General features: G+C 41.4%; 1 protein-coding gene across 3 annotated transcripts; it reads left to right on the top strand.

The window, feature by feature from the left end:
* Positions 1-1,568: 1,568 nt before the first annotated feature.
* On the top strand, positions 1,569-17,020 carry ZFAND5 (zinc finger AN1-type containing 5). 3 transcript variants are annotated; one of them, XM_066339737.1, is made up of 6 exons: positions 1,569-2,017; positions 4,974-5,131; positions 5,860-5,971; positions 6,380-6,477; positions 14,983-15,108; positions 15,359-17,020. In XM_066339737.1, the coding sequence occupies exons 1-6, from the start codon at positions 1,584-1,586 to the stop codon at positions 15,505-15,507; spliced, it is 1,077 nt and encodes a 358-aa protein (XP_066195834.1). In that variant the 5' UTR covers positions 1,569-1,583; the 3' UTR covers positions 15,508-17,020. The 3 variants fall into 3 exon arrangements, with proteins under 3 accessions (XP_066195834.1, XP_066195835.1, XP_066195837.1); XM_066339738.1 differs by lacking the exon at positions 1,569-2,017 and adding an exon at positions 3,264-3,445; XM_066339740.1 differs by lacking the exon at positions 1,569-2,017 and adding an exon at positions 3,513-3,539.
* The last annotated feature ends 4,662 nt before the right edge of the window (positions 17,021-21,682 follow it).

Here is a 21,682-nt window from a genome sequence, read left to right as displayed (position 1 = left end):
AAGGTTGAAAACCAGAGATATGAGAGCAGAATGTGAGGATTTGCACAAAGAGAATACTATGCAGAATAGTCCATGGACTGACAGGACTTTGGGGAGTACTGTAAACTCTGAAGATCAAAATAAGTCTGGACAAGACTGATGTTTCATTAGCACAAGGGCAGGAAATTGAGAAGCACTGTCCAGGATCAACACAGCCAGCTTCATTGAGGCACTTTTCACAACAGTCACAGAGATTCACAACTTGGTATGCCTTAAATTACACCACAGTAATGATAATTCTAATATTATAATAGTATGTATAATTGTAATAATAATTAACTATTATTTTGTTGTACTTCAGAAAGGGAGTTCATAATACTTTCAGTAGTACGCAGAAAAAAGACATGAAGATCCTGTAGCCTAGTCATCCTCTACATTTCTTTTAGTCCCGGCAGTGGAGGTGAGGTACTCAAATGTCAGCATTACAGAAGAAAGTAGCAGGGAGCAAGTAATGGGAGTCTTCTACTATCCTTCTTAGGTGAAAGCCTAAAATTATAAGCCATAAAGTAGTCCAAGGCATTTCGAAGAAGAATCTGTAGGGAAGACAGTCACCCATCCCTCTGTTGGACTGCTACCTTATATGTCCAGAAACAATGTATCTCCACCAAAACGTTTCATGAATGATGCACTTCAAGTCTCTTCAGAGGACAGACGCCCTTCATCAGGAGGTGAACTTACAGGCTTTCAAAGGAGTGTCTGGGACCCTGTTCAGATTCCCAAACCACTTATTTCCTGCTTCTCCCATCTGCCAAGTTCTAGGTAACCCATATTCTTGAAGAATTCACAACATACAACCAGAAACAACAGCTGTAAGACAATGGAAACAGCATGTTCTGGTCTACAATGAATATGTTCATCAGAAAAGACTTCTTTAAAAATGCATCCCTCGAACCAGTCACCTATTTCCTCAGAAGACAGCTTGCTTGTGATGCTGCTAAACAAACAACAGCGGGTCCAAAATCACCGTCTCGATTTTTTGCTCTCTGTGGTAAAATCCTAGGGTTACCTTGAGAATGTCCTCCTTTGATGGGTGCCTGACATTCCAAATGTCACAAGTTAAAAAAGGTCTCCAAGGTAGTTTTTGTAAATCTTACGGTACTTTTCAAGGTAACCTCTTGGAGGATAGGTCTGTCTAAAATGGCAAGTAGAATTAGTCCATTATCATTGGATTAAGTAAAATACATAGTTACTTCCTTATTCTTTCTCCTCCGCGAAGCTCACAGCAGCGAAAGGACTACGTTTTCAGACAACTGGCAATGAAATTTATAATCAGCAGTTTAAATTGGAAGTTCTCTTCGGTTTCGCGGCAATGCTCCTGCACGTCTACTTTCCATCTCACAAAACGCCTGGATCTTGTAGGAAAATTTAGGCCAAATAATAAGAAAGAAAAACCCAAGAAAACTGTATTTTACAGGCAACCTACGTACCCTAAGAATGGACCGCAGTGTGCCGGTTCGGAGGCGCTCCGTCCCCCAGACACCTGGCGGTAAGCAGGCACTGTGCCCGCGCTCCGGAGCCTTCCCGGCCCGCGGCTTCCGCGCTCCATGACGTGGTCCCAAGCAGAACCGGCTCCGGGACCGGCCCGCCCAGAGCGGCAACGGGCGGAGCGCGGAGCGGCAGCACGCATGCACCGGCGGGCGGGCAGGGGGAGGAGCCGCGTCCGCGGGGCGGGCTGGGCTCCTCCCTCCTCCTCCTCCTCTTTTTCCTCCTCCTTCTCCTCCTCCTCGTCGCCGTCTTCGTCTTCCTCCTCCTCACCCACCCGCCTCCAGCGCTTTCCCGCCGCCCGCCTTCCACGCACGGCGGGTCCCGCCTCGCGCCGCTGCCGACACGGCCGCCGCTGCGGGAACAAAGGAGCGAAGCGGCGGCGGCGCGGCCGCCAGCCCGGCGCCCCCCGCAACCCGCGCTCTCCCCGCCCGGAGCTCTCCGCGGCGCCTTCTCCGGCACCCGCCGCGGGGTTTGTGGCCCCCGCCGGGAACAGGTAGGTGAGGGGTTGGCAGGCTGGGCTCGGCTCCTCCGGGCCTTCAGGCGACGGGGTGTGCCCGGGCCTCCCCTTGGGCCTTCGGCAGGGCGGGTGCGCGGCCGCGCAGGCGGCGAGACAATGAGGTTCCTGTGTCTGGCGGCGGCGTGGGGCCTGACGGCGGCGGGGCCGACCGTGACTCAGGCGGTTGCGAGGAGCGGCCCGGCCGGACACCCCCGCCCGCTGCGACCTTTGCTCAGCCCGGCAGTCTCGAGAGTCTTTTGTGTCCCCGGAGGCGGAGGGGGTGGGCGACAGAATTTAAGATGCGCGGCACTGCGGGCGCTTGGCAAGAGCCCCCCGCTTTGTCTGAGTCAGCTGCCGGTCTGCACCCGCTTGGGGAGCCCCGTGTGCCGCTTCGGTTCTCCCGTACCGACACCGGGCTCTGTCTCGCCCGAGCGCCGCCGTGAGCGGCAAGTGACCCGCGCAGGCCTTGTGCATCCTCCTTTTGTTTTGTTGCTGTGTCTGTCGTGGTTGTCCTGATCCCTCTTAGGGAGGAGGATGTGAGCCAAATCAGTATGTAGGTCAGTGAGCCCGTTGCTAACGCAGTTGCCCGGGTTTTGGGGCTGGTTTCAGCGCGCGCTGGGGCCTCGTTTTTGTCGTTACGCCGGCGGTGCGGGGGCGCCCGGCGGGACGGTGGCAGCGCGGCCATGGCCTCGGGGCCCAAGGGGTGACTGAGGTGCGGGGCTGGGGTCGCGAATGGGATTTACCCTCCCCTCCCTCCGAGCTCGGCTGCTGATGGCGGGCGTGCTTTTCCAGTTACGCTTTTCCCTCTTGTCGAAGAGGAGCGTTCGGATGTAACCCTACCCGCCCCGGGTTGCGGGGCGCATTGGTGGAGAGGTGGTCGCCCTGGGGTGCCCATCGCAGAAGGCGGCGGGCTGGTGATGCCGCATTTTCTGGGCTGCAGGTCAGCACCCGCTCTCACCGCTCCGCCCTGGAAGGGAAGGGCAGTCGGATTTCGCCGGCGCCTCCTCCTCCCGCCGGAGCCGGCGGCCTGCGGGAGATAAAAATAGGGACTGACTTCAGCGGGCGGCCCGGGCCCGTCACGCCGCCGCCTGACAGGCGGAAGCGCAGGCGCTCGTCCGCCCATGTGACCCGTGTCCCCGCCGGCGGGCCGCGGCGCGGGGCTGCGGGAAGGGTCGGCCGGGCAGCGTGCGCCGCAGCGGGGTCCCCGCTGTCGGGAGGCGCCTTGAAAATAACCGCGGGTGAGAGAAACCTCGGCCGCCTCCCGGAGCCTGGAAAAGCGCGGCTTGTTCAGCGTTGGGTAGCAACGACTTGATCGTTCCGTTAGGGGCATGCATTTCAAGTAGAGGAAGACTCTGCAGGCCAAAGGAGCTGCTGAGTGTCTGATTTGTGCTAGAATATTAGAGTTGGCACCTAAAGCAACATTTAGTAAGTGGTGAAATTTGTTTTACCCCACTAACTTTGAAATTAAGCAGCTCAGTTGATGTTCGCAGTGTGTTTGATAGTATGTTGATCTTACCTCGTTAGTAACAAAAGAGCAGAGGTTGTCTTTTTTTTGTATTATATAGACATAGGTCTACATCTTGTCAAAGATGACAAAATTTTTTTAGATTTCATAATTCAGGCTTTTTTCTAGCTCCCTTGACTGGTGTGTTTGACTCTAAAGCTGTATCAGAGTGAGTGTGAAGCCGTGTTGTAGCCAGAAAGGACACTATTTATACCTGGAAGTTGTTGTAAAGCTATAAATAGTGCAGCTATTTATTCCCGGAAAGTTAAGTCCTGTGACCACCAGCAGACAAGATGAATTGTACTTGTTTATTTTCTCCTGGTTTTGGTTTACTGTGATTCCAGAAGCTTAGTTTAGCTAAAAGGCACTTGTGAGTTGCAGTTGTAGTACTAGGGAAACAAAAGTTTAGTACTTGCAGTGTGAACTCTCTTAATTAGAAGCATTTTTCTTCACAGTGTAACTAATTTGCTTTTGGCACTTTTGACTTCGAGCAAGTGTCAGCTGTCAAATATGTCTTATTCTGACAGTTTCTGAATAGGAAAACTTCAATCCAAAGTTTATACTCAGATGTCTTCAGGTGCCATGTGCACAGCTTCTACTAAATTTAAATTTTAGTGTAATATTATTGCTTGTCCTCAATTTGTAACAAATGCATGATTACTGTGTTCCAGTTTTATTGCCCTTGGGAATCAAGGATTTGGCTGCCATGCGGTTTTGTACTAACCTTCCTTTGCAGAGGTAAACAGGCAGTGAAGGTGAAAACCTTATTTCTAAAACGCATAGCACTGTCTGCCTGTGGGAGGCTTAGAAGTCTTGACACAACTTGATTAGAGAAGGGTTTTTTTTACTTTGTAAATGTGTAAGCTATGTAATAGAATATCTCACAGTTTGGAGTTGTTAATGTTAGCTCCCTTGGAAGAGTTTTTTGAGAGCAAGTACTGCTAATTTTGGAATTAGTGTCAAAATTTCATGAGATCAGCACTGGAAAAGCAGGGCTTTACTGCTGGAGTCTCTTGGCTCTGCTGGAGTCCAGCAAAAATAAGCTACTTTATTTGCCACAACTATTTTGTGGGTATGAACTTAGTCTTACTTATTCTGCACATACCTGTTAGTGCTCAGAAGTGGATACTTAAGGAGCTTTTTATGTCAGTCTAATTAAATTACCCCGCACATGCAGTTCAGTCATCAGCAAGTATATTATTTCTCAGTATTAGTATGATGACACTTTTTCTTGTCTTAAAGGTTCATAATGATGTTACTTAGCAATAAATTGCAGTCTTGAATGGTACATTAACATTCATATAACCCTCTTTAAGAATGGTGATATCACTTGGTGGGGCAGGGTGAGCAGACATACTTTGTAATTCTTTTACTTCTTAATACTTTTAACCCTGTAATTGGTTTTAGTGACATGCCAGCTCCTAATGCAGTTTTTGGTTTTATTTACAGCATCGAGATGACTCAGGAGACAAACCAGACCCCAGGGCCTATGCTGTGTAGTACAGGATGTGGATTTTATGGAAATCCTAGGACAAATGGGATGTGTTCTGTTTGCTACAAAGAACATCTTCAGCGACAGCAGAATAGTGGTAGAATCAGCCCAATGGGTAAGGATGTGGGGAGTTATTGGGGGTTTCTTTCTTTCTTTTGAAATAAAATACACAGAGGATTACTGTGACAGAGGGTCACACTTGCGGCTGCTGTTAGGAGCACAAAAGGACGAGGCAGGCCAGCAGGAGTTCAAGCAGGAAAGCTTCTACTTTATTTTTCTGACTCCATAATATATACAATTTTACAGACAGGCCAGGATTGGCTACACAGGTAGCCACTTCTTCAGCCTTGTTGGTGAACATCACCGTCATTCATCTTTCTCCTCCTAGAGAGGAAAAGTATGTCAACAAAGATAATTTTCTAAAAACATACATAGTTTACTTGAAGCTGCGTGAGAACAAAATGCGAACAGTGAAAAGCAGGCAAACTTGAGACAACAGATTACAAGGAATACTAGAACATTTTTTAGCAGAACTTCTGAAAGCTGAGAGAATGAATATTCAAAGAATATACTACTTTAAGGTGCAGTAAAGATAATTTCTGTGTGATGTGTTCTGGTTTGCTTGGCATTCAAACATAACTTGCTTTCCCACTTAGCCACTTCTGTTAGCATTTTCTTATACAATCAGTATTTTGGTTATTAAGTAAGAAGTGTCTTTAAGTAAAAAGTAATAAGCAGTAGCATTGAAAATTGTATACAGGCAGTTCATAGCTGTATGGTAGACTATTTGATTAACATGTTTTCTGCAATTTGTTCATAACTTGTCAAATTCTTCTTACATAGGAGCAAGCAGTGGTTCAAACAGTCCTACCTCAGACTCTGCATCTGTACAGAGAGCAGACACTAGCTTAAACAACTGTGAAGGTGCTGCTGGCAGCACATCTGAAAAAACAAGGTAAAGTTAAGGTTGTACTGTGACAGTTGAATGTGCTGTGAGTGTGCAGGATGGTCTGCAGCAATCCTACTTTGTTGCTGGGAGTGTCTGCAGAGAAAAAAGGAGCTGACAAGGCTCTATGGATCCATGTAAATTGAGAAATCATTCAAATATTTATTACTGTAGTGCTGCAGTAAAAAGAATGGGGTTTGTTTATCTACAGAACAAATTTGTTACAGGCTTGCCTGTTTTCTTGTAGGGAAACTAAAATAGAATAAAAATGTGTGTTTTGAAGATAGTAGAAACATAGGTCAGGATAATATATTAGTAGTGACTGAACCAGTAGGTCATTAATGGGTCTGGACAGTGCAGGCTTTTATTGTGATTGTAAAACTGATGTAAATTATGTGTTTCACTGTGCTTAAACAGAAACGTGCCTGTTGCCGCTTTGCCTGTAACACAGCAAATGACAGAAATGAGCATTTCAAGAGAGGAAGAACTAGCACCGAAAACAGAGACTGAGCCAGGTATGTTCTAAGACTGACACTGGGCACAACTGGTGACTTAATACAAATGGAGGGTTTGTTTACTTTCTGAGAAGCCTTCTCCTGTTATGGTGGTGTTCTTAAGAAATGTGTTTCAGATACTTTTGAGTAATGTCTCCTCAGAATCGATAAAAAGGACTAGTTCCAGAACAGCTTTAAAATACATGTTAATTGTTAGTAAAAGCATTAACACTTATGAGAGTATTTTTAGATCCCTAACATTTGTTTTTAAAAGTGAGGCACTCTAAAATCGTATTAAGGCAAGGTGTTCGGTTTTGAAGTCAAACTGTTGAGATTCACCTAGCAGAACAATTCCAACTGACTCATAGCAGTCAAAATGGCTTGCTTGTATTTGGAGGAGGGTGCTTAATAAATTCCCTTCTACAGAGGAGTGAGGCTGTAGGAGAGGGGAGAATATGTGGTTTAAAAACAAAAGTTTCTTAGGGTTCTTGAACTAATTGAGTAATCCATGGATATAATCAATGCATTGTTTCAGGAATGTAGGGTGGTTGCAGCTTTAATTGCTGTGTGAATTGTCCATTTAACAGTTTTATTCTCATGCTGGATAGTTGTAGCTGGAGTAGTAAAACTTCATTGTGTAAGCTATTTCTTGGAGTGAGGCGGATAGGGAGGGCCAGCTAGCTTAACCTAACTAGTGAACAATTGAATCTGTACCAGTTTGTTCAAGTGGATATCTTAATGCACTTGTTTCATATTTCAACAAATCCAGACTTCTTAAATTACCAGCTCTGAAACAGTTTTAAAAACTAAAAGCCAAGGTGTAGTAGGAAGTCTGTTTACTCAAGCTGAAGGTAAAATGTGTTTTTTCAGTTTCGAAGTTACTGAGATGAAAATGGCATCAGATGCTACTTGCACTGTATCAAAGTGATTTTTTATCTAGTTACATCTTTGCCAATGAAGACTGGTCTGACACTTGATGTTTAATTGCTCAGTATTTGTACAGAGGGTTTTACCAGTTTAAGTCATGCTAAGTCAAGATTCTGTGACACGAACTAAAGAACAGTTATACAACATACTGGGGTTTTTCATTATGCATGAACTAAAAGGGAATTATTAAATTTCTGTAGCTGATGTAATCTGAAGAGGCTTTCAATAGGTGACTAAAAAGTAGTTTCAACTTTGCAACAATATTCATTAACCCATTGTGCTGTGTTATGAAATCCCACTGGAATGTTTCAAGAAGGAAATAGGAATACATTAAATGGTAGTAGTGCAGAAGTAATAGGTGATTTTACTTTTCTTAGAACAGCTGTCATTTTGCCAGCTGTAAAGAAAGTCTTTAGTTGTTGATATATAACCCGTTTTTCAGGTGCTGTGGGTCAGGTGTGTGATAGGTTGCACAGCTCACTATTGATTAGAATGGGGGGAAAAAGTCCAAAGCAGCTCAAAGATACCAAGGAATTGTAGTAAATGATCTCGCACGTTGAAACCAGTAAAAGTTGTCACAGGCTTGTGTAGAGAGGACTGGAAATACTACCAGAGGACTTTAATGCCTCTGGAAAAAACTTGAAGAACTAAACTAGCTTCTGAAACAACATACCTGTAAATTCATGAGGCAACCTCAACTGCTCTAATGCCCAAGTTCCTTTTTAAGTGTTATTGTTTGGCACAGTTCCTAGACTGCATAAGACGGTGTCCTTACATACTATTCTTTGGGTTTGTTGGACATCTTAAATTAACAGTATTGGCTATATTTAGAGGCGCATTACTCTTGTTTTGCGGGCAAGAGAAACTGGACAAGACTCTTTATGAGAAAAATTCCTGGTGTCTGGACTAGGCAGATCTTTTTGTCTTCCTTTTTTCCAGTAGCATCCATTATGTGCTGGTTTCTCAAGGACAAACTGAAACAATGATAAATAATTCTCATCACCTGATAGCAACGAAAGTTAGTACTTTCTTTGAGGTGTGATTCTCTAAGATGATGCAGTCATGGAGTTGTTAATGAAACATGGTGTAGCTGTAAGCATAGCCTGACACTAGGGACAATTCCATAACAAAATGGTAATAGATCATTAACTGTATCTTCAACAGTCACATTCTCTTCTGCCAGATGTTCATTTGGAAAAGATACTTTGCATGCTTCTCTTACGAATCGGAAAGTCCAGAAGAAGTATTACATCTGGTAAACTTTATTTTTTCAGTCTTGTAGCATGAAATTATACTTTTTTTGGCTTTTGGAATTGAAACAACTGATTAGAAGGTGTAGAAGTTGAGAAAAATGAAGTTTGAGAAGCTTCTTTCTCTTGATTCTGTTGGGATTTTGAGTTTTTTCTTCTTTCCTCAGGTTGAGGTTGCAACCTAGATTTGCCTTCAGAGCAAACCTGGTACTAAGACAATTAATTGTACTTTAACACCTGAAGAAAGGCATGGTGGATGTAACTCGGTTGTAACTCCCATGGTTCTTTCCTTGTAACTTGTAGTGGATGAGTCTGACTGGATGTCAAGCACCCACCAAAGCCTCTCTATCCCTCCCCTCCACAGCTGGACAGGAGAGAGAAAATAAAATGAGGGGTTAATGGGTTGAGATAAGGTTGGGGAGAGATCGCTCACCAAGTGCCATCACAGGCAAAACAGACTTGAATTAGAGGTATGGGGTTTATCATTAACAAGATCAGAGCAGGATAATGAGAATTCAAAACAGACCTCACCCCCTCTTTACACACCTCCCACCTCCTCTGTCCCTCCAGCCTCAGCAGTGCCAGGAGCCAGGGAATGAATGGGGGTTATGGTCAGTTCATCACCCGAGGCTCCTCCTCCTCAGGAAGGAGTCATTCTCTTGCTGTACCAAGGGGTCCCTCCCACTAAAGAGAGTTCTCCATGAACTTCTCCAGTATGAGTCTGTGTCATGAGCAGCAGCTCCCTGAGAACTGCTGCAACGTGAGTCCATCCCATAGGCAATGGCACCCCTCAGACTACCAGAGTGTGGGTTACTTTTCCGTGGGGTGCAGTCCTTCAAGGAGAGGCTGCTCCAGTGTGGGCTTCTCTCTCCACAGGTCTCCCCATGGGGTCACAGCCTGCCTTCAGGCATCCCCATGCTCTGGTGTGGGGCTCCTCCCTGGGATGTGGGTGGATCTCTGCATCCCTGTGGACATCCATGGCTGCCAGGGCACAGGTCTGCACCACGGGCTGCCTCCAAGGCCTGGAGCACTTCCTGCCCCTCCTTCACTGACTTTGGTGTCTGCAGAGTTGTGTGTCTCCACTCTTCTCTGGCTGAAATTACAACTGTGTAACAACTTCTATTTTTATTTCTATTTCTGTGTTTCTAGTTCTATGCTCTTTTTATTTCTATGTTACCACAGTGGTGTTACCAGCATTTTTGATTGGCCACAAAGTGGCACATCCCCCTTTGGAGCCACCAAGGAGGGATTGGCTCTGCCAGAGGTAGAAGAGGCTTCTACCATCTTCTGATAAAAGCCACTGCTGTAGCTTCCTGCTGTCGAAACAGGCCATGCAAAACCAATGCACCACTAAGAATAAATGGTTTTAAAAACAAGTTTATTTAAACAATCGTATTGTTTTAATGCATAGTGCATTTTTACCATTTTTCTTAGACTTTTGTTGGAGATTACTTTCCTGAATGATCAGCCTCTGGTCAGGTCTGTTAGTGTTCTCAGACACAGTATCAGCACTGGCTCAGTGGTCTGGTACTTCTTGTGGTTGTTTTTTATTGTTGTTATTTAGGGGTTTTTATGGTTGGGTTTGGTTTAGGGAGTAGTGTTAAATGCAGGTAATATTGCTTATAAAAAATTAAACCAGCAGTTGAACTGATAATGGTGTTGTGTAAATTATGTATTTTAAAAATACCCAAATGCTCTTAACTTCCATCCGTGCCGTAACTTACCCTTTCATTCAGCAACAACAGTGTTAGAAGATGGCAGGCGATGGTGGTTGGCATGTTTCTTGGCCTTCTATCAAGCTGTTAGGGTTAGAGCTGTTTTACACCTGTTGGGCATTCAGGTTGAGAGATACATACCCATGTAATGGGTTACCCTTGATGTGTTGTAGGTAGAGCCAGTGTGTTGCAGGTAATATTGTGAGTAACATGTAAGTAATGTAGCTTATGAGATCTATTAAGATCAAGATGTAAGCACATGAAGTTCCTTAAATCTGGCTGTAATGAATGCCTTGTTCTGGTTTGTTTCCACATGTGGGTGTAGTAGTTTCACCATGTTGCTCTCTGTAAACAGTTTCATTGTATTAGCAACATTGTCTGATATTTCTGTATTTGTGTTGAAAATAATTAGCTTGTCTTCATGTTTCCTGTGTCTGCTGTAGCTTTGGTAAATGTTCCTGATTGAAAAATTTCAGAAATGAAATCTCTTGTGAGTCCTGAAGCAGTCCACTGCATACAGAAACGCTAAGGACCTAACTGCTGGTGCTGTGCGTTTTGGTGACAGCACATTATTATTATTCTAAGTCTTAATGATAATCAAGTTTACCTGTGTTTCTGTGTGATACTGAAACTGGAGAATCTTTGTTGTATTAATGTAGCATATTAAATTAAGATATTAAAAATGCAAATACACAAGTTAAGCATGCAGAAAGTGAGTTGCATGCTGCAGAACACTTTTATTCCCACTCTTTGACATGAAAGTTAGCATGATGGAGGTTTGTTCTGCAGCCTTTCATCACAGGCAGCTAGATTGGCATAGCAGCTGTTCCTGAGCAAAAGCTTGATAAAGCAAAATAGGTACTGCCCATCTGTCAAGACTGAAATTGTATGTACAAGCACTTCGTTGTCTTAGGTTAACTCCAGCTGGCAGCTAAGTACTATGCAGCCACTCATTCAGTTCTTGCTTCCCTAGGGTGAGGACAATTGTGAGGGGAAGAATCTAAATCTTGTGGGTTAAGATTAAAAACAGATTAATAATCAAAACAAAGTAAAACCCACTATACTGATGATAATAATGACATAATTGTAATAAAAAGAGGGGAAAGAAGAATAAACCCCGGAAACTTCACAAGTGATGTATACTACATTTGGTCACCACCTGCTGACCATGCGTAACTCATCCCCCAGCAGTGACTGACAGCTCCCACTCACACCTCTCCCATTTCTATATTGGGAAGGGTGTTCTGTTGTATGGAATATTCCTTTGGCTAGTTTATTCAGGTCAGCTGTCCCAGTGATGCTCCCTCCTGGCTTTTTGTGCACCTGTTTGCTTGCAGAGCACACGAAACTGAAAAGTCTTTGTTTTAAAGTAAAAGCACCATTTAGCAATATGTAAAACATTCGTTTTATTAACGTTACTGGCACTATTCTCATACTTAATCCAAAATACAGCTCTGTACCAGCTACTGAGAAAAAACAACTCTATCCCTGCTGAGACCAGGACAATTGTGCTGATATGCAGTATAAGGATTGTATTGTTTGTAGTACTTTTACTATTACTACTACTATTGTTTCAGCTCCAGAATTGCAGTAATGCTTCTAATGTCTTTCGGATAACTTCTGACTTTACCTTTTCTCTCTCTTGTTTAACTTTTTCTTCAGTGGTGGTGGAGTTAGCAGTTAGCTCCATTAAGTCATGTGGCCCTTAAATCAGGGGTTTTTTTCCCTGTGCTTTGAAGAGTTTGTGCCACTGTTATCCTTGAAGTTTAAGGTGTTTAGATCTTATTTTGGTGAATTTTTCTTCAATCAGAGAAGCTTCTAAAAGCTTTATTCTGTTACTTTTATATCCCTTTCTGGTCACTTTTGATATGGGGAATGTTAGAAAATAGTACTGGTTTATTTTCATCATGTTTTCTTCAAGTGAAACATCAGATTCAGTCCTTTCCAATGTGAAATCTCTGTGCTGCTGATACGTAAATAATTTAGAGCACCTTGATTAACATTGTGTGATTTCCAGCATGAATTTAATTTAATGTCTTGAGGACTGGAATTGTACTTGCCCAGTTGGATTTCTCTTTTTTGTTAAAGGAAGCCTTTTGTGACAAGCAACTGAAAGAGCAGTATTTTGATTTAGGCAGGCTCCTGATGTCACGGCAGAACAGCTACAAGTTTTCAATATTTTTCATCTACAAGTTGATGAAAAAGGAGTTTTGTTCTGAGCTTTAGGCAGCTTTTTCATCTCAGCATTGCTCATAAGCACATCTACAAACATTTAGCATACAATCAGACTTTAGTCTGCTGGCATAAAATAATACGAGAATCCTTTATTCTTTGAGAGTAATAAAGTAATAATTTTAGTTTGGATTTAGGGAGCTATGTCCTCTCTTGTCTTGGTGCCTTTCAGTGACCATTACTGCAAATTGTGCACTGCTTTTCCTCCTTGGAAGATGTTTTAGTTGAAGGGGAAGAATCCTGTTCAGCAGCGCTTTCAGGGATTGTGCTGATGCCGTTTCTTAGAGTCACTTTCATAACTTTATACATCGTGGACTGTCAGTTTCTTGATGCAAAGGTGGAATATACCTGTAGTAATTGGTAACATTTTCCCGAGATGAGTTTATTGTCAGAGGCTTTGTTTTGTGGTAAAGTGATCCACGAAACTGTCTTTTTGCCTTGGTAATTCCTGGGAAGTTGCTGTTTTCATTTTTACTTCCTTGTTGACATGTGTTAGGCAGTGATATAAATGGTTATCTTCTCATTTTCATTTTCTCTTAGTGTATGTTGTGAGTGACTTTATATCACTTTTTATTTGCCCCCTCTGCATTTCCTTTTGCACACAGCAAAAGGAAAGATTGAAACAGCATGCAGCATGAAATTTTTATATTGGTTCTGATGTAGATGGAGCTTTCCCTTAGCTAACTACTCACCAAATTGCAATGTGCATGTTTCTAGTTCCTCTTATTTGTCTCTCTTGGCTTACAATTAGCATTTCATTTTGAAACAAACAACAGTATAAAAATATTTTAAAAAGGGATTTGACAATGCTTTTAGGGAGATGTTTAGTCCTTTTATTTTTTTTTTAAGGCCATCAAGCTGTTAGCCAAGGTGCTTAACATCCAACAGATACACTCAGTTTGTGATACTGCTGGCTGTTAAGGCAATTTTTGGTCACAGGCTCTCTAGTAGACAAACTGGTAGAGAACACTGATTTTCTTAGGATTTAAAGACAAGTTCAGAGTGTCATATTTGTTCATCTCAAATATTAATCAAAACAAGTTGTTTTCACAAAGAAAAAACTTAAAACTATCTGTGATGTGACAAAAAAACAGATAGTAAATGACCTTGGTTGTTCATCAGGACTCTTGCTATGATGTAGAAGTATAAGAAAATGTTAGCAGTCATTTATTTTACTGCATGAAAATTTTTTGGTAATGAGCACTGAAGGTTCCCTGTTGCTTCTGAGAGTTTGTTGCTTGTAAGTCTTGTTTAAATTATGATGTCTTGCCCGGGGCCTTTCTTGTTGTATGGCAAATTGTGGAGTTTTTTATGACAATGCAAACACAATGACAAAAAACAAGTACTATTCAAAAGAATCCCATCTAACAAACCATATTTGTATGAAGTTGATTGCAAATAATGTCCTTGAGGCTTATATACTCCATTTGTTATGAAGTGCATTATGTAGTTGATAGACATTATGATAGATGTTATCGGACACTGGGAGCTTTCAGCAAACTTGTACAAAGAGCAGGTATTACAGTTGTGTACAAATGCCTCTCTCAGCCTTCCTTAATTCCAGTTTTGGATATGAAGAGGATATACATTTAAAAATTTTTGTGAAAAAACTTTTTTTTTCAGTAAAACAGGGATGTCTAGAGATGTTCTAAAAATGTCTGAAGAGGCAATTGAGAAACTGTTCATTTTGGCTATACTTGATTGAACACTGAAACTGAATAAATGACAAAAAAACACAGTGCAGATTTACATTGCATTTCTTATTTAAATGAGAGCTCTTTTGAACTGTGTTTTGTAGCTGTATTCTGGATCTGTTACAGAATTAACAGCCTTCTAGCTGCTGTCTTGGTGAACTGCTTTAGTTATCTAACTTCACTACAGAAGTGGCAAAACAACCCAGTACTATTAGCAGGAACACTTTACTGAATTTCATTTTTTTTCTAAAATATGTTCTTGTTAGTTACATTCCCTACAGCGGTATCTGTGTTCAGCGGTGTCTGTTTAGTTGTGACAGTATCATTACTGTTTTAAGTTATTACTTGATCATATGATTTATTTAAATATAAAAGGTATACATGGAACTTCTGTCATGCTTTTCAAGCCCGTGTAATGAATATATATACACTTATATATAGGTATAATGAATAAGTGCCATATTATTTCTAGCTGGTCGATATGTCAGGAAAAATCTGAGTATCTCAAGTAGAGTTGGAAGGGATGAAAAAGTACCTAAAATCCTTATTTCTGATTCTCATTTTTAGACGACCTTATGTCGTACTTTAGGCAACAATTGTCAGGGTCTTAAGAGGGTCAATTAATCCTTAGTATATGCATACTACTGGATACCTAGTGAAGTCAAGGAAAGAAAATTTTACCCTTATTTCCTTTGCATGCTTTAACAGTTGTTACTCAACCAAGCCCATCGGTTTCTCAGCCTGGTACTTCAGAGAGTGAAGCAAGGGCTGCTGAACTGCCGAAACCAAAGAAGAACAGATGTTTCATGTGCAGGAAGAAAGTTGGCCTTACGGGTATGAGAATACTGTCAATTTTAAACAAATTTGCATGATTTTACCTCTTGCTAGATTAAACTTGACAAAATATGTGTTCTGTTGAATGTATCAGCTTCTTCACAATTCACACAATTTAATAAATTCTTTTTTTTTTTCTTTGTATGTCATAGTAGATAAACATACACCTTTTGTAGTGACTGCACCCTTAATTAACACCTTAATTAACAGCTAATCTTCCTAGTAATGTTGCTTCTTTTTCTATGTACAGGATTTGACTGCCGATGTGGAAACCTATTTTGTGGACTTCACCGTTATTCTGACAAGCATAACTGCCCATATGATTATAAAGCAGAAGCTGCAGCAAAAATCAGAAAAGAGAATCCTGTTGTGGTGGCTGAAAAAATTCAGAGAATATAAACTTATCTGCTTGTGAAAAGACTGACTGACTTTTTGTGGGGCTTTTTTTTCCTCCAATACATTCTAAAAAAACATGAAAAGAGCAGGTGCATGGTCATTTTCCTTTGTTTTCCAAAGTTTTACTTCTAGTCCTGTCTGTCTAAATGATACTTCAAATGTTTGAGTGTTTGTTACAGGCAGAATTGGATAGATACAGCTGTTGAAAACATATATGCCCTCCCCAGAATAGATGGATGATCAGAAACCTGCACAGGAATACACATGCACAGAGACAGACTCTAGTTCACATGTGCCAAACAGATGTATGCAATCCGCATGTGTGCAGCAGCTCTGCCTTTTGAGATGTGCATGAGGTATTGATGTTCGGCTGATGTTACATGCCTGTTTTGGAGAAGGATACATCAAAACAGTTGGGAGTCTACTTCTGTCATTTAAAATCTCATTCTACTTTTAGTTGCCACACTCCATTTTAGTTTTCCAGCAGAATGTGAGCTGTGTAGAGGGGTCTACCATCCTAGTAAGATGAGTGTTGATGCCATATTTAAGTCACTTAAGAGCTGCACTGAGAAAAATAGAAAAAATCAGATACATATAAGAAGAAAACTGTTTTGTAAAAGATTACATTAACCTTAGAGTCTTGGAAAAAAGTTCCCAAAGGAAATGTCCCATTAGGAGCTTATGAACTGGCATGCAACAGAGTTGTCTGCTTTTCCTTGCATAGCTAAAAATGTTGTGTAGCATAATATTGTAAGATTGGTTTTCAAAAAACAGTTACAAATGTTTCTAGACATCATAGCATCTCTATCAAGCAACACAGACCTAAATAAGTTGCTGAAATACTAGAGCAGTTTATTATTCATGTATTACTTATGTTCTGTGTGTTCCAAGTTCAGAAGAATATTAGGAATTATTTTTTCTAGTTTTAAATGTAACAGTTGCACCGTTCTGCATGGAAAACCATACCTAACATGGCTGCTGTAGACTTAAATGGTAGCTGGAACCACTCTTGGAGGGCTGCTTTATAATTTTTAATTGTACTTGGGTATAGGACTGTAGTGTTCTTGGGTGTATTGCATGGGCTGCGTTATCTACGGCATTGTACAATAACAACTCTAGGAAAGGCAGTATTCTTTACTGATGCTTGTCTGGTAATATATATCACTTCTGTGTTATCATGGAAGGGGTTTTTGTGATGTATGAAACTTGGGTTTTTTATATAAACAAATACGGTTTAGACTAGTGTTGTGGTAATGCCTGTTCTCATTTGTAAATAGTTACATACGTACGCAAGGCACTACTTCTGACCTGATTTTTGTTGCCAGTGTTCAGTCTTGGTTTTTGCTTTACTATTAAAAGCATCAGGTTTTTGCTTTTAACTTTGTTCTTCTGAGTTACTAGATATGCAAACATGTACAGATAGTTCATATTTATGTATTGCACATAAGCTACCCAACATCTATGCTATATTGTATTATGTAAATAATAAAAATAATGTACAGAAGGAAATACTTCATTTTGTGGTAGTTCATTGTTTTTAGTTCTTGCTGTGATAAGAATGTGACCTTGTAGAAGCTCAAGTACAAAGTTTAATACAAGTTCTTAGAGATGTTGTCTTATGCATAGGTTTGCCTATGTCTTTATTTGGATATATCAGCTTTTTTTGAGACAAATTGCATGTGCAGCTGGAATACAGGTAACTGCTTGATGACCTAACAAAAACGCCAGTGAACAATGTGCTTTAAAGGGAGAAAAGGAAAATGTTATCAGTGAACCTACTAGCTTACTTCCAGTGGATCTGTCATTATAGAGTACACTGACTCAACTATTCTGTCCACATGCTCACCAGCAGACCTTGGCAGAGTTACTGTCACTGTCTGCAACCAAATACAAGTGGTAAAAGTACCTGGTTTATTGTTTCCAATGGGAAGGAAAAGGATAGAGTACAACATGTGTTGCAGTGGAGGAAAACACCTTCAGTACTGGATGATCCATAAAAATTGCTTGTATCAGAAGTGGATAATGTGTATCCCACTTGTCAGCTGATAGTCAACATGATAAGTTAATACTCCAGCCGCTGTGTCTACCTCCAGTAAGGGAACACAGCCATGCTCTGGGACTTCATGGAACTGCTTTAAAGCACCAAAATGACAGTATTTCTACCTTTTGTACTGAAACAGCATCGGTAACTTCAGTACAACATAAAAGTGTTGGCTTTTTTTTTTTTTTTTTTAACCTGAGAATGCCCTGTCATAGCTGGATGTTTGAGGAACTATGTTGATACTTTCTTGGCTAGAGTGGTTTAGGACTGGTACTAGTACTGATATTGTTAATTAATGATTATGGTGGTCTCAATCACAGTCTGATTGTTTCTGTACAAGAAAAAAATTTGAGAACACTTGTTGAAATATTTGATCTTGGCACACCTGTACAGGAAAGTATGGAATGAAAAAATCCCTCTTTTTCCTGTAAAACTGTGAACTGTATCATGTAAGTTACACTTAAGTGGGGTATGAGCCTGTCCTGAAGTCTGCAACCTAGCCAGAGCTTTGTTCTTTCAGTAGTGTATATAGGGTGTATAATCACTCCTGAGCTCTGATTACTTGAGGCTCACTAAACAAAGGAGGGGAATGTTTAAAAAGAGCAGTTATTGACAAAATATGTGGATGGGGAGTCTCTTTAGACCTAAGTGCAGATACTGCTACATGTTCCTAGAAAAAAACATAATTGCTTCACATATCAGTGATCTTCATTTAACATTTGTCTGTTAGATTTAGGTCTTTTTAACTTACGCAAAAACACAATGTTCTGGGAAGAGTCTCACTGTGTTTTAAACTGGTGGTGACTTCTTTAGTTAGGAAACAAAAAGGGCCATATAAACACATCAGTAAATGAAAACATCATGGTCATGATTTCATAATCTTCAATCTATGAAATGCTTGCCTAGCCCCATGTGTTATGGCTGCACAGTACTGTGTTCCACAGGATTCTGGGCAAACTTAATGACAGCTATTAATGTCAAACCTGAAATCTGAAATGTAAGGATGGCCTTCCTGTGGTGGTTCCAGTGCTGATGAGCTGCCAGATGCTTTGGTTGGTTGTTGGCTATGATGCATAAGGATACCATGGGGTTGAGAACCCCTGACTATCTTCATGGTATTCTAGCTCTTTGAAATCACACTATTGATCATTGGTTACACACCTTTCGAAGGTGATTGTTCACAAGTGTAACTGAGTATCCTGGCTCCTAGTCACTGGGAGGGTGTTTAAGGATTTGACTGAGGTCTGGTGTTCCTGATCAGTCAAAATACATGTCATTTTCCCTATGTTCATGAGCTGCTCTGCAGTATCATTTGATGCATCTGCTTGAAGGAGGAAATGTACAGCAGAGGAGGAATTGCTTTGTTGCAGATATCCAGGCATGTTAAGCAGCTGTGACTCGGTCACAAATGGAACTTTACTCTCTGTACAGATTTTTCTGCTTGTTTCATTAGTTTCTCCATCAGCCAGAAATAGGAATATGTTTTCTCACAAATTACATGGGCTGCTTTCTGATTAGGAGACACAAAGACCTTTGGCAGTACATCTGAAAGTACCTGGATGGCATTGGAGTTAACATAAGACAAACCTGAATAATTGGAAAACTTAAGCTGGAAAAATAATTAGTGACTATATGTCAAGATACAGTGCAGGAACAAACTTTTCTCTGTGGGTGCAGTGAGAGTTATCACCAGAGAGAGTTTTGAATGCCATTTTGCAAACCTGAGTTGTCATTTAATCTACTGTAAATACTTAGCAGAAAGTGCTTCTGCCTTTTAAGTTGCCTGTTTTAGAAGTAATTTAGTGATGGCAAAGAAGCAGGGTTGGAGTTTGGGGTTTTTTTAACTGAAAGAAATACAGAGGCTGTTTCTGCTTGAAAAGGCACATCAGCCTAATACAGCCTAATATAGCAGAACCAAAGACTGGATCACTCATGTTGTGAAGAATCGAGTTCTGTAGGGTGCAAATTAGCAGAATATCAGCAGTGTGTGATTTGATGTAAATTAAATTAAAATAAGGGTAAAGATGGGAGTACTGGAATAAATGCAAGAATCAAAACTTACAATAGCAAGCAAAAACACTGGCTTGACTGTTTTATTTGCATAAGTAAAATCTACTAGTTAAGAAAAAGTTGAGAATTGAATGACTAGTGTCATAGCTTCCTGAAGAAGCTGTCTTATACTTGTCTTTTGTACTAGATGGTAAGATGCAGATGACAAATTCCTTTTTAATGCCTATTTAATTTCAGTGTGTGTTTCCGTTGTAAGCCAGCATTGTAGCAGTGTTGGAAGATGGGCTTTCCAGTGTTAATTCAACTCAAACCACCTAAGTGATAGATTGTGGTGGTGTGTTTTATTCATGTTTTCTGTTCATGATTTGTTTAATATGATTTTGTGTATTGGTTCATTCTGTAACCCCCCACGTTCCTCCCTATGTGGTTTTCCCCAGTCTCGGTTCTATGTCAATCATTGGTTATATAACCTCCTGGTCCTGTCTGTCACTGTGGGGCCTCTCCCTGCATCCAGAAAGTTCCAGGGAAGGCGTCAAGTAATTGGGCTGGATCCAGGCTTCCCCCGCCCACTGTCCCCTGTATGGTCGTCTCACCTGTCTGTTATGTTAAGAGCCACACCCTTACTGTGCCCATTGGCCCCTGGTTGAACCTTCCCCTGTGTAACACCCCCTGTTAAAAGTTGCTGCCCAGAGGAGCTCTTGGTCTCGCTGAGGCTGGTGTCGCGAGGTCGGGGTTCACGTCTGGGGCACCAGTAAACCCGTTTGGATCTACCCCTTGAGAGTCCCTCCTTTCATTCCTCCTGCCACAGCCACGCTTCACTCCTGGCAAGCCAAGACCGCTGTGTTGCTGTGGTGCCAGGGCTGGCTGGACTGGTGACACAGGCACCACCACAATAGATCTGTGTCTTCATTAAGCCCCCTTGTGGTGCTCTTTCTTTTCTCTTTGTGTCTGCAAGCAGTTCACCAGCATTAATTTCCATGCAGTAGTCAGCCTGCTTATCACAATCTGAGGTTTATTCACTATGGTGAGAAAACAAAAAACAAATGGGATAGTCATATCTAGTCTTTAACCTAAGTACAAGAAATGCAGGGTAGACTAGGAGCTGGACTTTGATAATCCTTGTAAATCCCTTCAGAGTATTCTGTGATTCTCTAATTATGTGATGTGTTCTGGTCCAAGACAGGTTCGGTCTTACTCAAGTGACTAGGCATCTGAGAGAGCTGCAGGGTGAAGTGCCTCCTACTTCGTAGGCATTTTACAGGTAACTCATGACCTATGTCAAGAAAGGCATTTCTAGAACCCTCCTTTCAAGTCCCCATTGGGATGCCTGTAAATGCTAAATTACTATCAGGGCTCTGTGATGCTATTTTTGATCCATGCACAGGTGATGTTTTTCAATTATCTTACTGTGATTGTGGATCAATCCACAATGTTGGTTTGTTTTTTGGGGTTTTTTGTTGTTGTGGGGTTTTTTTTGGTTTGTTTTGTTTGGTTTTTTTTTTTTTTTTTTTTTGATTGCTTTTTAAATGATTACGCGTGTTTGGGATTTTTAAAAAAATGTTGGGAGCTTGTGTGTGCCAACCAGTGTAGCATGACCTTCTCTATTGATAGACCAGAGTCATATTTTCTAAATTTACCACCAAGACTGGCATGTTTAATGAAAAGTTTTGAAATCCAAGGAGTCACTAACTGCAGGGTAGCCAAATATACTTCCCTAATAGGACTCAAGGCACCTTAGCTGCCCACTGAATCACTAGCTAAGCTGCTGTACAATATGGTTGTGTCTGAACTCATTTTACCCTCAATATCCAGACATCTTCACCATGGCTTGGTTTGAGCAGGGAAAAATCAATACTTTTTAAGTGCTTTGTTTGGGGATTTTACCAGGAGTTTATTTTGATAGGATGGGTGAGCACTATTGATGGGAAGTCACTTTTAGCCTTTTCCTGATCCATGTGTTTCTAGGTTCTTCCTATTGCTCTGAGATGTCACAATAATTAAGTTAAAAAAAAAAAAAAAAAAAAAAAACCAAAAAAAAAACCACCTGAAGCCATGGTTTGTATAGGGCCCTGCTCACTGCAGAACTTTCTGACAGCTTCAAGAATCTGCTGCAGTCATACTTCTCAA

This window comes from Sylvia atricapilla, chromosome Z (assembly GCF_009819655.1).
Source record: "Sylvia atricapilla isolate bSylAtr1 chromosome Z, bSylAtr1.pri, whole genome shotgun sequence".
Taxonomy (NCBI): Eukaryota; Metazoa; Chordata; class Aves; order Passeriformes; family Sylviidae; genus Sylvia; species Sylvia atricapilla.
The sequence above is the reverse complement of the archived record's forward strand: the minus strand, read 5'-3'. Positions and strand labels throughout refer to the sequence as shown.